General features: G+C 40.0%; 1 protein-coding gene across 1 annotated transcript in view; it reads left to right on the forward strand.

Annotated features, from left to right (window-relative positions):
- LOC122815360 (solute carrier organic anion transporter family member 1C1-like) overlaps window positions 1-17,445 on the forward strand; it is a 536,466-nt gene that overhangs the window by 252,623 nt on the left and 266,398 nt on the right. The window contains exon 8 of the mRNA XM_044087815.1: window positions 15,280-15,531. Within this exon, the coding sequence (XP_043943750.1) occupies window positions 15,280-15,531 (252 nt within the window). The remainder of the gene's footprint in view (window positions 1-15,279; window positions 15,532-17,445) is intronic.

The following is a 17,445-nucleotide window of genomic DNA, read 5'->3' on the forward strand; positions in this document are numbered from 1 at the left end:
GGTTACGTATTCTTGTATACTCACAGAGAAAACAGAACAAAGTAGATATATTATTAGGGTTATATCTGTGCATTGGTACAGTTAAACTGCCTCTTTTGAGACATTAACATTAAATCAGTATTTAGTTTATCACACATTGCAGTCATAATATTCCATTGTACATGCTTGAGAATTGTGTGAACTATTTTCTTCAGACAACCAGTGCAATATATTTCCACAGAATATTTTCTCCAAGTTTCTGAACACAGACATTCTTGACACGAAAACGGTTTGCCAGTACTTTTCAATCAGTTACTACTACACTTTCTAGTAGTAAATAATTTTCAGCAGCTTTCTCCATTTTGCTTCATAATTCCTTGGTTTTACTTCTTCATTTAGATTGCTGTAAGCCTTTTTTCCAATTTGAGAATTCATTACAACTTTGCAATACTGACTACTAGCATATGACCATCTTCTGCAATTTCTTTTGACAATATTCTTGAGCAAATACTTCATTCAACATTTCCTCATCACCATTCTTTCAACAGCAATGCATTCACTATGCAGATCTTTAGTAAGCAACCTTTCAGCAAGTTTATGTCATGTTACTAAAACATTCAATAGTACTTACTATTCTGCTATTATTTCTCATGTGAATCATTTACATTTCACTTAATAATTATTTACTTACGTCATTCTTATAGTTGAACTTCTGTTTCTGGCTCCCTGCTCTGAATATGGCAGGTGCCTAATGACTTTGTTCAACAATCAGTAAAGAATGCATTCTAAAATTCTTGTTTTAGAGGTGCATTCCCATTTTAGAAGAACAAACACATGGATAAAAATGGAAGAGCAACAAAACCACTGCAGAACTAAAAATATGATAAAAAAATGTCCAAAGAGGCAACAAAGCAACCAATTAGTGAATAGTTTAAACAATAATATTATTAAACTGATCAATGAAAGCTGACTGATCAACTGAATCAAGAACAAAAAATATGAATGATTTAAAATCTGGACAGAAATGCCTAGTCAAAACATTAGTATAATCTTTATTTTTAATAGCTGTAACATGCTCATAAATTCTCTGTGAGAGCATTCTAGTGGTTTTACATGCATTAATCAATTTAATAATGTTCTTAAATTTAAGGAACTCGGGTGGCAAATTGCCTTAGCAGCCGATAAACCACCAGGATTGAATGGTGCTATTAACATTAAATGTTTGTTAAAACGTAACATTATGTGAGAGGTACTTGCTTTTCAATATGCAAGAAATGGTTGCTTTATTCAAATTAACATTGCCATGGGCTGAAATTGATTTGATTTGTTCAGATTCGTTCGCTTGTGTCAGCTGCGATTCATGGTTTTAAATACTGAGTTTATATAAGGAAGTTGAGCATGTGACTATTTTGCTCTAATGAAGTTCCTGTTTAAAATAAAGACCAAAAGCACTTAACTATCCACCATTCGGTTGTTTCACTTCATATTTGGGCAGTTTTTTTTTGTGTTCCCATTTTAATACAGACTCTGAAATTAACATTTGCTAGCTTCAGAGTAACTTTTGTGGAATGCGGGACAGCAGTGTTAACGTGGTTGTAAATAACATCTTGCTTAAAGGAATTGGACTCTTGTAAATAACGTTTGGTTTAGAACTGAGTGAAATGAAAATATCTTGCGTTATATCTAAAGTAGGAATGCTGAGCTTTTATTTTGGCTATTTTATTCCACAAAACCTTGTACATTCGTTCCTTCATTCTTCAGCTGACTTTATCCTTCCTTATTAGACAGTCTGTTTATATTATAATAGCATAACAGATGTCAAATTCTCCAGCACTTTATTATACTGTCCTCATAAAAGCATCTTCCCAATTTTCCTTAAAACTCAAGCAGCTTTATTTATAAGGAAATAATACAGACACTCAAGGTTTTGGGGGAATAACATATCTAAAAGAAAAGTCCATCATTTCAGCCTTTCAGTAAAATACAAGACTTTTAAATCCTCACAGTTCAAAGCAAAATGTACCTAGAGTCAAGTTCCTTTCAGCAAGCTGGTGTTCACAGACAAGTCCAGACTACTGTACTGCATAACACACAAATATATATTTCCATATTTCCACACAATGTCCCTGTGACTTGCAGAGTCTTAGCTCTCCCAATCAAGTATCAGAACTTAACTATGATTCTTCCAGAGACACAATGCTATTGTTTAGTCATTCTCTGAAGACTCTGTGACATTGGTTCTACACTGACTTTCTCTCCTTATTAGGCCCCAGTCTACTTCTTTCCTGCTCTCTCCCAAGGCTTCACTTGTCTCTTTCTGCTTATATTCCTCTCCTTTCTACAAGAAGGCAGTATGGCTCCTCCATTCAGGACATGTATGAGGAAGTCTCCTCCCACAATGCCGAAACACTGTACTACATGCACCCACAGCAGTTGCTAATGGACATTATATTACCATTTGTCAACACCACTTAATTTGCATGCACACACACAGACACACACACACACACACACACACACACACACACACACACACACACACACACACACACACACACACACAAACATGCAAGCATATAATCTAGATTGGCTATACATATGTTTGGAAGTGTGCCCTTTCACAAGTGTGGAGTTGCTACAGAATTGATAATTTTAGTATAACATGGGAATACTGAAATGATATGTCTAAATATGCTGCTTTGATTAAAAAAGTGCAGCTGCGATCATTTTCAGGTTAAATGTGAATGTGTAGTAGCTTATTCCTCAATGAAGGTTGAACTAGGTATGGGCTTCTGGTAAAGCCAAGGACCAGAGGTGCCCCTTTAGGAGGTGTACGTGCATGGTACTCTACAACTACCTTGCAAAGCAGCTGCACAGTAGTATGGCTGCATCCTGCTCCCTATACCATACACACTTGTGGGTTGAATAAGGCTGCCCTTGATTCTACTTGTATCTGTTAGGCACCTGAAAGTACAAACTGTTCCCCTTTCATGCCACAGATGTGAAAAACAGCCTAGTGTACCATACTTTGGATGATTCTACAATGCCCATGCACCTCATATGTATGATCTATATTAACAAATACTTTACATTCTTACTAATCTAACCTTTCATCATACTATCTATCTATACCTTTCAACACCTGCCCTCTCCCCACTCTTAGAATGGACTTGTATCTTTTTATTTATTTTTTCCCAGCATAGTAGACTATACTTATAATACATTTGTATATATTGATTGTAATATTTAATTGGCATTTTTTATTTATTTTTATTTTTACATCACTGATGTCTCCTCATGCTTTATTATATATTATGTTTTTCACTATCAAACTGGGGTCTATATTATGTAATCCAAATGTAATGTCATCGAACGGCATTTACATTAAAAATGCCATTTATCAAAGTTGCTTTTGTGGGGGCTGCACCACCCACACCCCCTGCTAATTATATATACCAGCTCTGTGATAGCACTACAGTGAGGAAAGGGCAAATTTTCCGATGTTCACTGTACCATGATCTCACTATAAACATCTCGATGAACGGCAGTTCAATGTAAAGTGCCATTCGATTATACCAATTTTCGGTACTGTGATATAGACTCATGAAATTGTATGTATATATACTTTTTAAATTATATTTGTACTAGTGTTTTATTTGATGTTATTTAACTCTCTGGAGCTTTTCTCCCTGGGTCTCCACTGAAAATGGATATTTATTACCCAGGCAGACTTTCCTGGTAAACAAATGTCAATAAAGAAAGAAAGAATGTTAAAAATAGTACATACAGGCTAAGTGTGAAAGGGACTCCACAGGGGAATTGACAGTAAAAACACATGGTATGAGGTAGTGTAGCACTTCTTATTTTTATAACTCTAAGATGACATGGTAGGACAGAAAGAAAGAAGGAATGGGAAGGGAAATTAAGTGACCTTTGACAATCCATAAATAATTCATTGCAGCTAAGTGACACCTCCAGGTGCTTCTGTAGTTATATCCTATTGATGCTTCTAGGTGTCGAATATAGCCTGTTCATATTTGCATTATTCCAAACCCATGCTACATATAAGCTATTGAAAGATTTCATTTTAAAGGTTACATGATGTGCAACACAACTGCACTGATATTTAACCAATGTCAGGTGATGCTGAAGAAATACTAATTATTGTTCATCTGCTATTTATAGTACCATCATTTTCATATTCTTGTCTGTATAACTCAACAACCATGTAACGCAGACAGAACTGCATGGTCTCATTTGAAAGCTTGCAGTTGGATGAACAAAATGCTGCTAACTGTATGTGTGGACCTTGAGTGGTTACTGAGATATTGTATATTGCTTACAAAATATTACAGAATTAATATTTACTGTGTTTACTATGGCTTATAAAATCCAGTTTAAGACATAGAATCTAATGAAGAGATACCACTGTAAAGATGTGTTTGTGTTGAGTAGTTTGCAATTTAAATTTCTTTAGTAACTGTTATATATCCGGAGATAGGAACATTTGTGAAATGTAAGGCTATAACTTTATTTAGTTAAAAAAAAAAACTCGGGATGAAATTCAGTTTAATAGAGAAGGAGGCAATCTGAGAAACACAAGTCCATCTTCCACAAACAACAGGAGTGATGCAACAGACATCAGGACTCCTCAACAGGTAAAACTTTCACAGACTACTAGGAACCCCCCCCCCCTTCCCATCATGCGTACATCTTACAGAACAAGAAAGATGTCCCATTCAACCAGAAAGTGTTAGGATTGCTGTTGTTGCCAAAGAAAACAAAGAACCTAAGGCCAGTACTGGACTACATCAGCCTAAACTCACTCATGGCAAACAAAAACATTTCACATAGTGCTTATGCTATCTTTCCATATTTGTTTGGAGATTAGATAGGTTCATAGGTGTGTACTAGGCTAATGGCCATGGAGCCTTTACAAGCCTAGCCCATAGGACTATCCTGACATCGTGCCACCCGACCTTAGTTCCCATTGTCCCAGTGCCTTTGTCGAGTAAAGCCACTGGAGTGATCCCTGGGGTGAATTTTCTATTTCCCATCCACTCATCAAGATTTATGGGAAGTCTATTCCATAGCATGGGCAGTCTCTGGGTTATGAACCTGTCTCTCCAGCATGTTCTGTTGATTGTGGTAATGAGGTTGAGGTCTCTGGAGTGTGTGGTGTGGAGGGATTGGGATTTCTTTAGATGTAGTATTTTTAACAGAGCTAGGTCATACATGGCTTTGTAAGTCAAGCAGAGATCGCCTCTAAGTAGGCAATATGAGACAGAGAATAGTTAGAGTTTTTTGAGTCTATCCATATAGGACAAATGTTTAAGGCCTAGGATCCTCTTTGTGAGGTACCTTTGTGGTCTCTCCAGTTGTTGCAGGTGTCTAGTGAGGTACATGCCAAATGGGGCATTGTACTCAATGACTGGCCTAATGAGGGAAGAGTAGAGGGAGACAATGACCTCTTTCTTCCTGGATGGAAAGCCCTTAGTAATGAGATGTGCCACACAGAAGGACTTTCTGACCACAGTGGCAATGTCGTGGTCAAAAGGGAGGGTTGCTGTCAACCGATGTTCCCAGATCTCTTATAACGCCTTCTGTGTTCAGTGGACTACTATCGATGTGGTAATTCATGGGAACTGGGTTTTTCCCAAAGGGGATGATGACACATTTCAGACAGATGTGCTCTTTGGACTTCCATGAGATATACACCACATAACAGTCACTAAGGCATGCAGAAGGTCCTTGCACTCCTGTGTAGGAGTCACACTAATTATCATTTCTCCCATCTCTGCCCACAGTGTATTTATACTAAATGTATGTCAATTGTAGCTGCACAAGAGATAGCACAGAGTCAAAATATCACCTAAATTACTGACTCTTTACTAGTGCATACATAAAAGCTTGTTTTTTATACAGGGAGTCACTACTCAGATTATAAATTTCAGTGGGGATAGCTGAGAATCTTGTAAACTCCAAAGTGGAACCATCTCAGAGTCTGATTACTGTCAGGTAATGGTGGCAATCATGTAGCAGAAAGGGGAAGCCACAGTAGATAGCAATATATATTGTGAGATCAGGTGGCTCAGATACCTAGTAGGAACAATGAATAAAGCATCTTCCTGGCAATTAGTCTGAGGGCTTTTGGAATACTGATGTAACCATACAAACAACAGTAGGGTATACACATGCAGCTCTTTGGGCTTTAGCTCCTATATAGTGCATTTTAGCTGGTAGTGTGCTTAGTTTAGAAATATGATGGAATGTTTTAACCAAAAACACATTGGATAGTCACATTGACATATAATTTTTACAACCTTTAGCCTCACTGGAACCTCTGCCAGGATACTCTGCACAGTTCCTGATCCACATTTATCAACAATCCTAGAAACTTGGACAAGATGTTTTTACTGTTCTATCTGAGTGTCATACACCAGTTGCACTAGAAATATCCTCTCTGAGGTTTGTTGGATAGTATGGGCTGACTTGGAGATCAGGCTATCCTGCCTATAGCATCAATCTCTCTCACAACACTGGGAGTTCCAGTCCTACATTTTCTAACTTTTATGTCCAAAAAAAATTGACTTGATGGATTCTGAAATAGTGTCTGTCAACATGAAGATTGTATAGGACCATGACCCTTCTTTGTCTTTGTTTCCTGACACAGTAAAGATAAAGTGTACAGTAAAATAGCATATATGTAATGTGCATAGTATAAATGGGTGTTTATAGTTCTTTGGAATTTTCATAAAAGTATTTATTTCTTAATGTATATATCCACCTGAAATTTTGCAGTTGTCTTAGTACTGGCTATGACTGCTGTTTGTTGTGTTGCAGATAGCACTGTTGCTTTACCTAACCTCGTCACTTCACATGTAGTGCTATATAATGGCATATGTGCATTGGTGTTTCCATGCCTATAGGCTAGTTGTATCTGTTAGAAGAGTTTTATTATATGGATATTTCACATTTTTGCTGCATATCATTGTATTTGAGAAATACAACTACTTGTATGTCATTCATTGTGAATGTGCTGGAGTATTCCCTGTGCCCTGTCACTGAAACTGGATGAGTGAGACAGTATGTAGTGGGAAGAGTCATTCACCCATGATTAATATTATGTTACATTTGCTAATCGGATAAATGAAATAGTCTGAGAACCCTTTTCAGACACGACCCAGGCCAAATATTAAAATACACACACATCCGTGCAGACGGGAACTGAAAGTTCGCCCGCTGAATCCTACACTAAGACACTGTATGAGCATATCCACTCGTGCATGAATCATGCCATTCCAAACAGAACCAAGACGGTCTCCTCCAAAAAAAGGAACCCAATCTGGTGGTCCCCTGCCATAAACAAACTATACAACAGAAGGAAGAAACTGTTGCAGAAAAGAGGAAAATCCCAGGATGCAAAAAACTCCCTTACCAGCCTCAGTAAGAAGCTGAGATCCCTCATAAAATCCTCCAAAACTAGTTACGAAAATAAAATTGCCAAAGATTCCAAGGACAGCCACAAGGCATTCTATAGTTATGTCATTAATCTAAATGGCAATTTTCAGATCTGCTCTGAGCTACAACAGAATGGCATTAAATATACTGATCCCAAGGATATTGCCAATATCCTGGCAGATCGATTCAGTGCCAACTTCACCCCCCTCACCCCCTAAAGGGCCCATCTCAATACCAAAAGATTGCCAAATTCTGGTAATCATGGCCACAGAGGTAAAAAATGCACTCTCCAAAGCTAAGAATACAGCATCCATGGGACCAGACGACATCCCAGGCTGTGTACTACATTAACTATAAAATGAACTGGCACCTCACCTAAGTGTCATGTTTAATCATAGCCTCACCTCAGGCTTTGTGCCCAATCAGTGGCGCACAGCTACAGTCGTCCCACTTCACAAGGGGAGATCCACCTTGAATCTCGGGAACTATCGTCCCATCAGTCTGATGAGCCTGATCTGCAAAGCCATGGAACACATTATCATGGAACCTATAAACAAAGACATTGGCAACCTTCAAACACCCACCCAGTTTGGTTTCGTAAAAGGCCAATCTTGTCTCTTCAACCTGATTGACTTCTTTGAATCAGTCTCCAGAGCCATGGATGAGAGTAAGACAGTTCACATAACCTATCTGGATCTTGCCAAGGCCTTCAATACCATCCCCCACTCTGGAATCATAGATAAACTTACTAAGCTGGGCATTAATTTCTATGTCACTCGATGGGTTGCCAACTGGCTTATAGACAGAACCCACACTATAAAAGTAGCCGACTCAAAATCAAGCTCCAGACAAGTGAAAAGCGGAGTACCTCAGGGTTCAGTCCTGGGACCGCTCTTGTTTGGCATCTACTTCTCTGAAATACAGGCCAGCACAAAGGGACTCTGGCTAACAAAGTTTGCAGATGACTGCAAACTGGGAGCCATTATTGAATCCTCAAATGATGTGGATATTCTACAAAAGGGCCTTACAGAAACAGATGCTTGGTGCCAGAGCCATGGGCTCAAGCTCAATGCCAAGAAATGTATAGTTTTCCCCTTTGGGAAAAAACATGCACCCATGAATTACCACATAAGTGGCAGTACACTAAACACTGAAAGTGTGATAAGGGACTTAGAGACACAAAGTCTACTCTTTAATTTTTCCCTTGGAACTAGACAAACTTTCAACATAAGCACTCAAACCATTCACTTTTCAGCCCGGCACTTGCTCAAAACTCATAGCAAGCACTAATAAACCTTAGCACTAAACACCCTATACTGTAGAGAAGGACAAGGCTCTCTATTTGACCTTACCAGCCAATCAGTAAAACAGCTAACTGTACCTATCCAGGCATGTCCAAAGGGCAGTTTCAGGTGTACTCTGCAGTCCAACTGGTGAATCTGGGCATTTTGAGGCAATGTTACAACTGCCTCATGTACACAGACAACCCTCTCCTCCTACCACCAAACACTAATACGTGCAAGAGATGCAATTATACAGCCAAATGGGAGGCTAAGCTCTCGCAACCCAAGACTGGACCAGACAGTCAAGAGAAGAAGGAAATTACTTGCATCACACCACCAGTCACACATAGACCGATGAAACCAGCACCGGCAAAAAACACACATAAATACACAAAAACATACTTGGAGGGTCTAAATAAAAATCTGCAAAAGCAACAGGGACCTCCAAAGCAGACATCCAAGAAACCTCCACCCCCCCCAACACAAACCATGAAACACATACTTCACAAAACCAGTGTACCATGCAATCACAGCCCATAAGGCAAAATAACATACTCAACACACTAGTAATAGATGACTCCATAGTCAGGCACACTGACATCCCACTCACTTGGCTGAACAAGGAGAAGGTTACTGTTAGCTGCCTGTCGGGTGCCAGGATATGCGACATAACATAAGCACTCAGGTCACTCCAGAACTAGTACAAATACACCTCTGTCATTATCCATGTTGGTGTGAATGACCTGAGCCGTACCTCCCTGGATGACATGAAAAGAGACATGGAAGAGCTCTCTGATCATGTAGCCCAGGCTGGTATGACCCTGACCCTGAGTAGCATCCTGCCCTCACCAAGAATGATACTACGGTATAAAAAAAAATGATCAGTTTCGACAATTGGCTAAGCTTCTGGTGTCATTCAAAGGGGATCCTGTGTCTGTCAGCCTGGGATGACATGCTCGACAAGCCACTCTGTTTCACTAGAGATGGCTTGCACCTGTCACCCTTAGGCTTTTGAATACTGGCCAAGGCTCTTGCCACCCCCATAGTGCCTTTTTTAGGCAAGGTTCAAAAGACAAACCCACCACTGTAAATAGCACAAGTAACAAAAAACTGAGGGTAATGCTACTCAATGCCAGAAGTCTAAACCTCAAAATGCATGCACATGAGGCACTCCTCAGTATGGAGAAAATCGATATATGTGCAGTAAAAGAAACCTGGCGTAAGGCTCCAGAGAGCAGCCCAGCACTACTAGGCTACAACTCATACCATACATTTCGGCCACAAAACCTATACCGAAATACAGAAGGCGGGGCCGTATCCATATTCATCAAGGATACCCACACCTCCAGGTTAGTGGCACAGCACGATGCTTCAGAGATCATCCATGTGCAACTAACAATGGGCAGAACTGCAATTCAAATTGTAGCTTGCTACAGATCACCCACCATGTCCCAGGACCATCATTCCACATTTCTGGAAACACTGGGAAACATAAAGGTCCTACCAAACACCCTGATATTGGATGATTTCCATTACCCAAACATTAACTGGGAGAACTACTCAGGTACTAACTCCCTTGCCCAACATTTCCTAGATTTTATAAACTCAAACACCCTGTATCAACTGGTCAGCACTCCCACCAGAGGTGACAACATATTGAACCTGGTCATCACCAACATGGGCGACCAGTGTTCCACACCGGAGGTCAACCCCTCACTGGTTACAGCTGACCATAAACTAATGACTCTGGATATCCACATTCTGCCCCCACCCCCGGTCAAAGAAACCACTGTGAAAACATCCTTGATCAGTATCAGCAAGAAACTACGATTCCAAATAAAATCATCCAAGACTAGCTTCGAAAGAAAAATTGCCAAGGACTCCAAAGATAACCGCAAGGCATTCTTTAGCTATGTCAAGAATCTAAGTGGCAATTCTCAGATCTGCTCAGAGTTAGTGCAGAATGGCACAAAATACACTGAACCAACTGATATCGTCAACATCCTGGCAGACAGGTTCAGTGCAAACATCACCCCCCTCTCACCCCCAAAAGGGCCCATAACCATACCAGAAGAATGTAGTGCTTCTGAAATCACAGACACTCAGGTTAAAACAGCCCTCTCCAAAGCCAAAAACACAGCATCAATGGGACTGGATGGTGTCCCAGGCTGCGTCCTACATGAGCTCAAAGATGAACTAATCCCTCACCTAAACACACTGTTCAAACTCAGCCTCTCCACAGGCTATGTGCCCATAGAGTGGCACACAGCAATGGTTATTCTGCTTCACAAAAGTTTAGCCACAACAGACCCTGAGAACTATCACCTTATAAGCCTGACTAGCTTGGTCTGCAAGGCTATAGAGTGCATCATCATGGATCTCATTAAGAGAGAAATTGGGAACCTTCAAACACTGGACCCTACCCAGTTCGGCTTTGTTAAGGGCAGATCATGCCTCCTAAACCTGGTGGATTTCTTTGAGACAGTTACCAAGGCTATAGATGAGGGAAAGGTGGTCCACACAGCCTACCTACACCTTGCAAAGGCCTTCGACACCATTCCCCATTCTGGTATTATAGACAAGCTCACCAGCCTGAACATAAACCCCTATGTCACAAGATGGGTTGCCAACTGGCTCACGGACAAAACCCACATGGTAAGAGTTGTGTGAGCTAGGTCTGACTCTAAGTGGCGTTCCCCAGGGCTCAGTCCTAGGACCCCTCCAGTTCAGCATATACTTCTCAGAGGTACAGGCAAGCACAGGAGGACTATGGCTGACTAAGTTCGCAGACGACTGCAAACTAGGGGCTATAACTGACTCTCCGGCTGACTCAGACATCCTCCAAAATAGTCTCACTGAGACATATACCTGGTGTCAAAACCATGGCCTCAAGCTAAATGCCAAAAAGTGCATAGTCATTCCCTTTGGAAAAAAAAAGTACCCACAAACTACCACATAGGTGGTAGCCCCCTAAATATGGAAGACATAATAAGGGATCTGGGGACCCAAGTAGATAGTAATCTCTCCTTTGATAATCACATTGCCAAATTGTTTAGAAAATCCTTCTATGTGGCCCACCTAATCACAAAAGGGTTTGCCTCCAGATCAAAAGAGGTAATTGTGCCCCTCTATGCATCACTCATCAAACCCATCATAGAGTACAACGCCCCATTTGGGATGTACCTTACAAGACACCTGCAACAGCTGGAAAGACCACAGAAGTACCTCACCAAAAGGATCACTGGCCTCAAACAGATGCCCTATGCAGCTCGACTGAAGAAACTCCAGCTGTATTCTGTTGCATACCGCCTACTCAGAGGTGATCTCTGCCTGACATACAAGGCCATGTTCAACCCAGAATTGATGGACATGCTCCACCTAAAGAAAAACATATCCCCTCGAGCCACACGCTCTAGGGATCTAAACCTCACCACAACAACAAATAGGGCATGCTGGAGGGATAGATTCCTATCCCAGAGACTTCCCATTCTCTGGAACAAGATTCCAATCTACATTAGGCAGAGCTCCTCACTAACCCTCTTCAATAGAAACCTTGATGAGTGGATGGGAAATAGAAAGTTTACTTCTGGGATCACTTTAGTGGCTCTGCTGGACAGAGGCACAGGGAACTAATCGACGGGGGCAGCGAAAGCCAACACATTCAGGCTAGGCTTATAAATGCCTTTGGGCAGATAGCCTAGTACCTACCCAGGTGGACAGTGGTCCCACCTTTGATAACAACATAGCCACAACAGTCAGGAAATCCTTCTAAGTGGCACACCTCATCACTAAGGGCTTTTCATCCAGAAAAAAGGAGGCCATTGTCCCACTGTACTCATTAAACCCATTATAGAGTACAATGCCCTGTTTGGTATGTACCTCACAAGACATCTACAACAACTAGAAAGGCCATGAAAATACCTCACTAAAAGAATCACAGGCCTAAAACAGATGGCCTATGCTGACCATCTAAAAAAACTCTAGCTATACTCTGTCTCATATCACCAACTCAGATATTGAGACAGAGTATAGCTGGAGGATTGTTAACTAAAGGGAAAGGGCTTTTCATGATAAAAGTGAACATCTGTCTGTCCGGAGGGTCTTGCTAGTCCAGTGTAAGTGACAGACACAACGGATGCTAGAAAATTCAGATTTAAGTCACAAAAAAGGAAATATTTTCCATTCATATTTCTTTGATTGAAACAACACCTATGATACTTCTCAACTTTTGAAAATTTAAAATCATATCACCGACCTTTGAAAATCATGGAAAAGGGTCCATAAAACAGGATCACATTCCTAGTTTTCTGAATAGAAGGTTTTTGGATACTAAATCCAATATAGTTAGTGATAATTAATCTTTATGGAGCCTTAGATTAATTATTTAGCAGTGTATCCACCCTTAACATGTCTGACTTTATAAATAAAAGGGTAATTGTAAGGGAAACAAGACAAAATCTGAGGGCCAAAATTATTGTTCTCTGCCTAAATCCTAGCAACTGAGAGATAGGATGCCTAAAAAGAAGGCTTTCTGTTCATCCACTTGTGTATAATTTACCTTAATCACCATCACAGGTGTTTCTTAAATGAAATAAAAAGGCATTTTACATGAAAGCTCAACAGTCATATGTCTAGAGGCTCATGTTGGCTTATCACAATTGGGAAAAATAAATCAGAATGTTGTACAGCTTGGGTTTGACTCTAAAAAAAATAAAATAAAAAACAGATTTCTCTGCTTTTGTGCATGTAATTTGATCTACAGAAAAATATAATGACTATTTTAAAATGGATTTTGGTGTGAGCCAATATTAGAAGTCAGAAGCACTCCAAAAGGAAGATGGTTGCTCAAGACACTAGAAAAACGAAAAAAAAAAAATAAGGCAGAAACAGAAAAGAAAATCTTAGAAAGGAAATTGTATTTATATTTATATATAGAAATACCTAAAGCAAGCTGCAGTCATGTGAAGTATCTTCAGTAAACTTCCACGGTAGGTAAGAAATGGAAAGGGATAAGGTAGCTGTGCATTATGAGATAGGGGCAGAGTTAACAGTCTTAGGAAGTTTTAAGTGCAGTCCTGCTAGTTACTGCAGATGTAGGGCTATAACATTAGTTTCAGCTTTACACTTCCCACAAGAGCAAATTATCAGTTGAATTCCAGTTTGCCTCATCCTTATCAGAGCTATATGTCCTGCTTAGCCCAAGACTGTAGTAACCCAGGGAAACAACTAGAAATAGAGTACAATACATCATGCGGCCAGCAAAGGACATGACACAGTCCTGGTATGGCATCATTTTAGCAACTCCTAAGGAAATTCTGGCATAGTGGGCAGTATGGCCAGCAGATGTAGTGGTACTGCCATTTCTGGGTTTGCATGCCTAAATATTCAAAGCTGTGATTGCTACCCAAAGAAAGTACACAGCAGATGAACGTTCCACACCTTCTAATTCCCGAGGCTACACTCAATCTGTCTGATAGGTGACACTAAAATAGCAAAACTTATTTATCTATTTATTTGTATTTTTAAACAAGCTAGAGCACCGATCCACATGAACCTTTTTCATACCAGCCCAGGAGTAGCATTTGGTAAAGTAACATACTCAGAGTCACAAAGCAGGCATATAAAGGCTGAGGGACTCAAACCCTGAACATCAGGAAGTGGCTCGTAACCTTAATTGTGCTAATTGCCAGACATCCATCACTCCCTGATCCCTAGAATGTATGATCTGACCTAGGTTGCTCAGTCACATCTCATATGATTCTGACTAGCTCCACCAAAACCCAAAGCCACTAGTTGACTTTGAATCAACTGAGGAACAGTCAGAGTGTCACCCCTCTGCCACTTGTTGACTTTGAATCAGCTGGTGAACAGTCAGGATGCCATCCCTATGCCACATGGAGTAAATGGTATGGCTTATAGATTTCATTTGTTAAACACAACAGCAGTTGAGAGTTTGACAATGATACTGGAAGAGAGCTGTGATCAGAATCTTGCTTATGATTTTTAAAGAAGATAAACGTTTTGTAACATGTCTGTGTGTGTGTGTGTGGGGGGGGGGGGACCTATGTGTATATGTGTATATAACTGGTCTTGATTTTTAACATTTAAATCCAAAAATATGGAACAGTTATGAGGAAGTCTGTTAAAGAAAGTGCTAAGTAGTAATCTTGTGTGATGTCCTCTCTTCTATAGTTTTCATTTTTAGTGTTGCACTTTTCGTTAACCAAAAGCGGTTCTGTTTTTTTTTTAACTCGTGAACACTATTCATGTTTGATGAACCAAACAGCATCAAATATCACTACTGTCATTATGAAAGGGTTTATGCATCTTGATCATGTTCTGTATTCTACTTTAAGACACTGGAGTTAATTATTAAAAAAGATCTGATCTAAATGTATACATTTTCTTTTGTAGATTTCACAGGATTCAAAACCAAAGCATTTTTCAAATATAAACACAAAGGAAGTTCCTCTCTTTGTTATTTTTTCTCTAGTTCTCTAGCAAAATTAAACTATAAATGGTATTTAAAGGATTTTTGTTCTTTTGTAATTTACAGATACTGTTACCTTAGATTTCCATGATACCCGCTGGGTAGGCACATGGTGGCTTGGCTTTTTAATTACTGGGACAGTAAATTTAATATCGGCTATTCCGTTCCTCTTCATTCCCAAATCTTTGCCAAAGGAAGGAGAAGAAAACAGTGACACTGATGAGAACTGTCACTCGATGACATTACTTTCAAAGATTTCTTCAGAACCTGATAAAGGAGCAGCTGAACATGAACCAAAGATATCTGACATTGGAAAAGGTAAGTATGATGATTCAAACTGGCACTCATACGGCCATTTTTGAAAGCAAAAAGAAAAAAAAGAGAAATAAGTTAATTATTGTCTTATGTTTAAATTCCTTCAGATGTAAAGTTAAGATTAAGCAAGACCTCAAAATGAAGATAAATTTTGCATTCAGCATTTTGAATAAAATGAATTGGAAAAATGCAGTCATGCTACGTCATGGTGCCTAAAGTGTGAATTTCTATACAATCTTTCATTACTGTGAGATAGCTCTCGAGTACCTTATTCCATGTATGGGCTGGTTATTATCCCTCAGTCTATAAGTATGGTTTCTCATGACATCTTCAAAATAAAATTACTGTTAGCATAGAAATGCAGTTGTTAGTAAGATGCATACTGTAACAGTAGGCCTTTGTGGAGATGTGAAGGTGCAGTAAAGGATAACATTTGGTTTAATTCTTTCCTTACCTTACTTTATCCACAACAGCTTTTACATATGGAGGTTGCTTTACCTGGGTCACTGCCTCATACCAGCCTTTTGAAAAAGCCTGACTACTACATGAGAATGTCCCTGCATAAGTGTTGCCTTTAGTTATTTGAACCCCTTATTTTGTTCCTAGAATCTATTACCCTGAAAAGTCAGTAGTCTTAGAAGAAAGAAACATGTATAGGCTAGAAAAAAATCACTCTGTAGTAGTTCTGAACCTTATAACAAAGTGTTATAATAAATCGGTTCTCCCTTCTTATTGAGAAGAAACTACCTTGACTACCAGAGTGACCTCTCCTTGAAAAGCTGCTGTTCTGTAAGGTATGATACACACAGGTGTATTATTATGCTCAGGGAATATGACTGTAGCTGTAAATCATAACATAAGGGTAACACATCAAGCAATACTGTAATAATCCGAAAACTGTGGTCTGTGGAACACTAGGGGGTCTGTATGATGAATTCTAGGGGTCTGCCCATTAATCACTTTTGCAGTGACCGACCACCTGTATTAACAAAGAACAAAAGAAAAGAAACATACTTGTCATGGAACTCATTAACAAAGACATTGGAAACCTCTAAACACTTGGTCCGACCCAGTTCGGCTTTGTTAAGGGCAGATCATGCCTACTAAACCTGGTTGACTTCTTTGAGACAGTCACCAAGGCCATAGATGAGGGGAAGGTAGTTTGCACAGCCTACCTTGACCTCGCCAAGGCTTTTGACATCATTCCCCACTCAGGAATTATAGAAAAACTCACCAGCCTGAACATAAACCCATACGTCACGAGATGAGTTGCCAACTGGCTTACAGTCAGAACTCACACGGTAAGAATAGCGGGGTCCAGGTCCAACTCTAAACCAGTCACAAGTGGTGTCCCACAAGGCTCAGTCCTGGGACCCCTACTGTTCAGCATATACTTCTCAGAAGTACAGGCAAACACAGGAGGACTACAGCTAACCAAGTTTGCCGATGGCTGCAAACTGGGAGCCAATTGACTCTCCGGCTGACACGGACATTCTCCAAAAGGGTCTTACTGAGACGGACACCTGGTGTCAAAGTCATGGTCTCAAGCTAAATGCCAAAAAATGCATAGTCATCCCGTTTGGGAAAAACAAAACACCCATGAATTACAACATAGGTGGCAGCCCCCTTAATACAGAAGAGATAATAAGAGATCTGGGGACCCAGGTAGATAGTAAGCTCTCCTTTGACAATCATATTGCCAGAGTAGTTAGGAAATCCTTCTATGTAGCCCATCTAATTACTAAAGGGTTCGCATCTAGAAATAAAGAGGTTATAGTGCCCCTCTACTCATCACTCATCAGACCCATCATAGAGTACAATGCCCCATTTGGGATGTACCTCACAAGACACTTCCAACAGCTGGAAAGACCACAAAAGTACCTCACCAAGAGGATTACTGGCCTCAAACATATGTCC

The sequence above is a fragment of the Protopterus annectens genome, chromosome 11.part0, assembly GCF_019279795.1.
Source record: "Protopterus annectens isolate FY-2018-M chromosome 11.part0, PAN1.0, whole genome shotgun sequence".
Classification (NCBI taxonomy): domain Eukaryota; kingdom Metazoa; phylum Chordata; order Ceratodontiformes; family Protopteridae; genus Protopterus; species Protopterus annectens.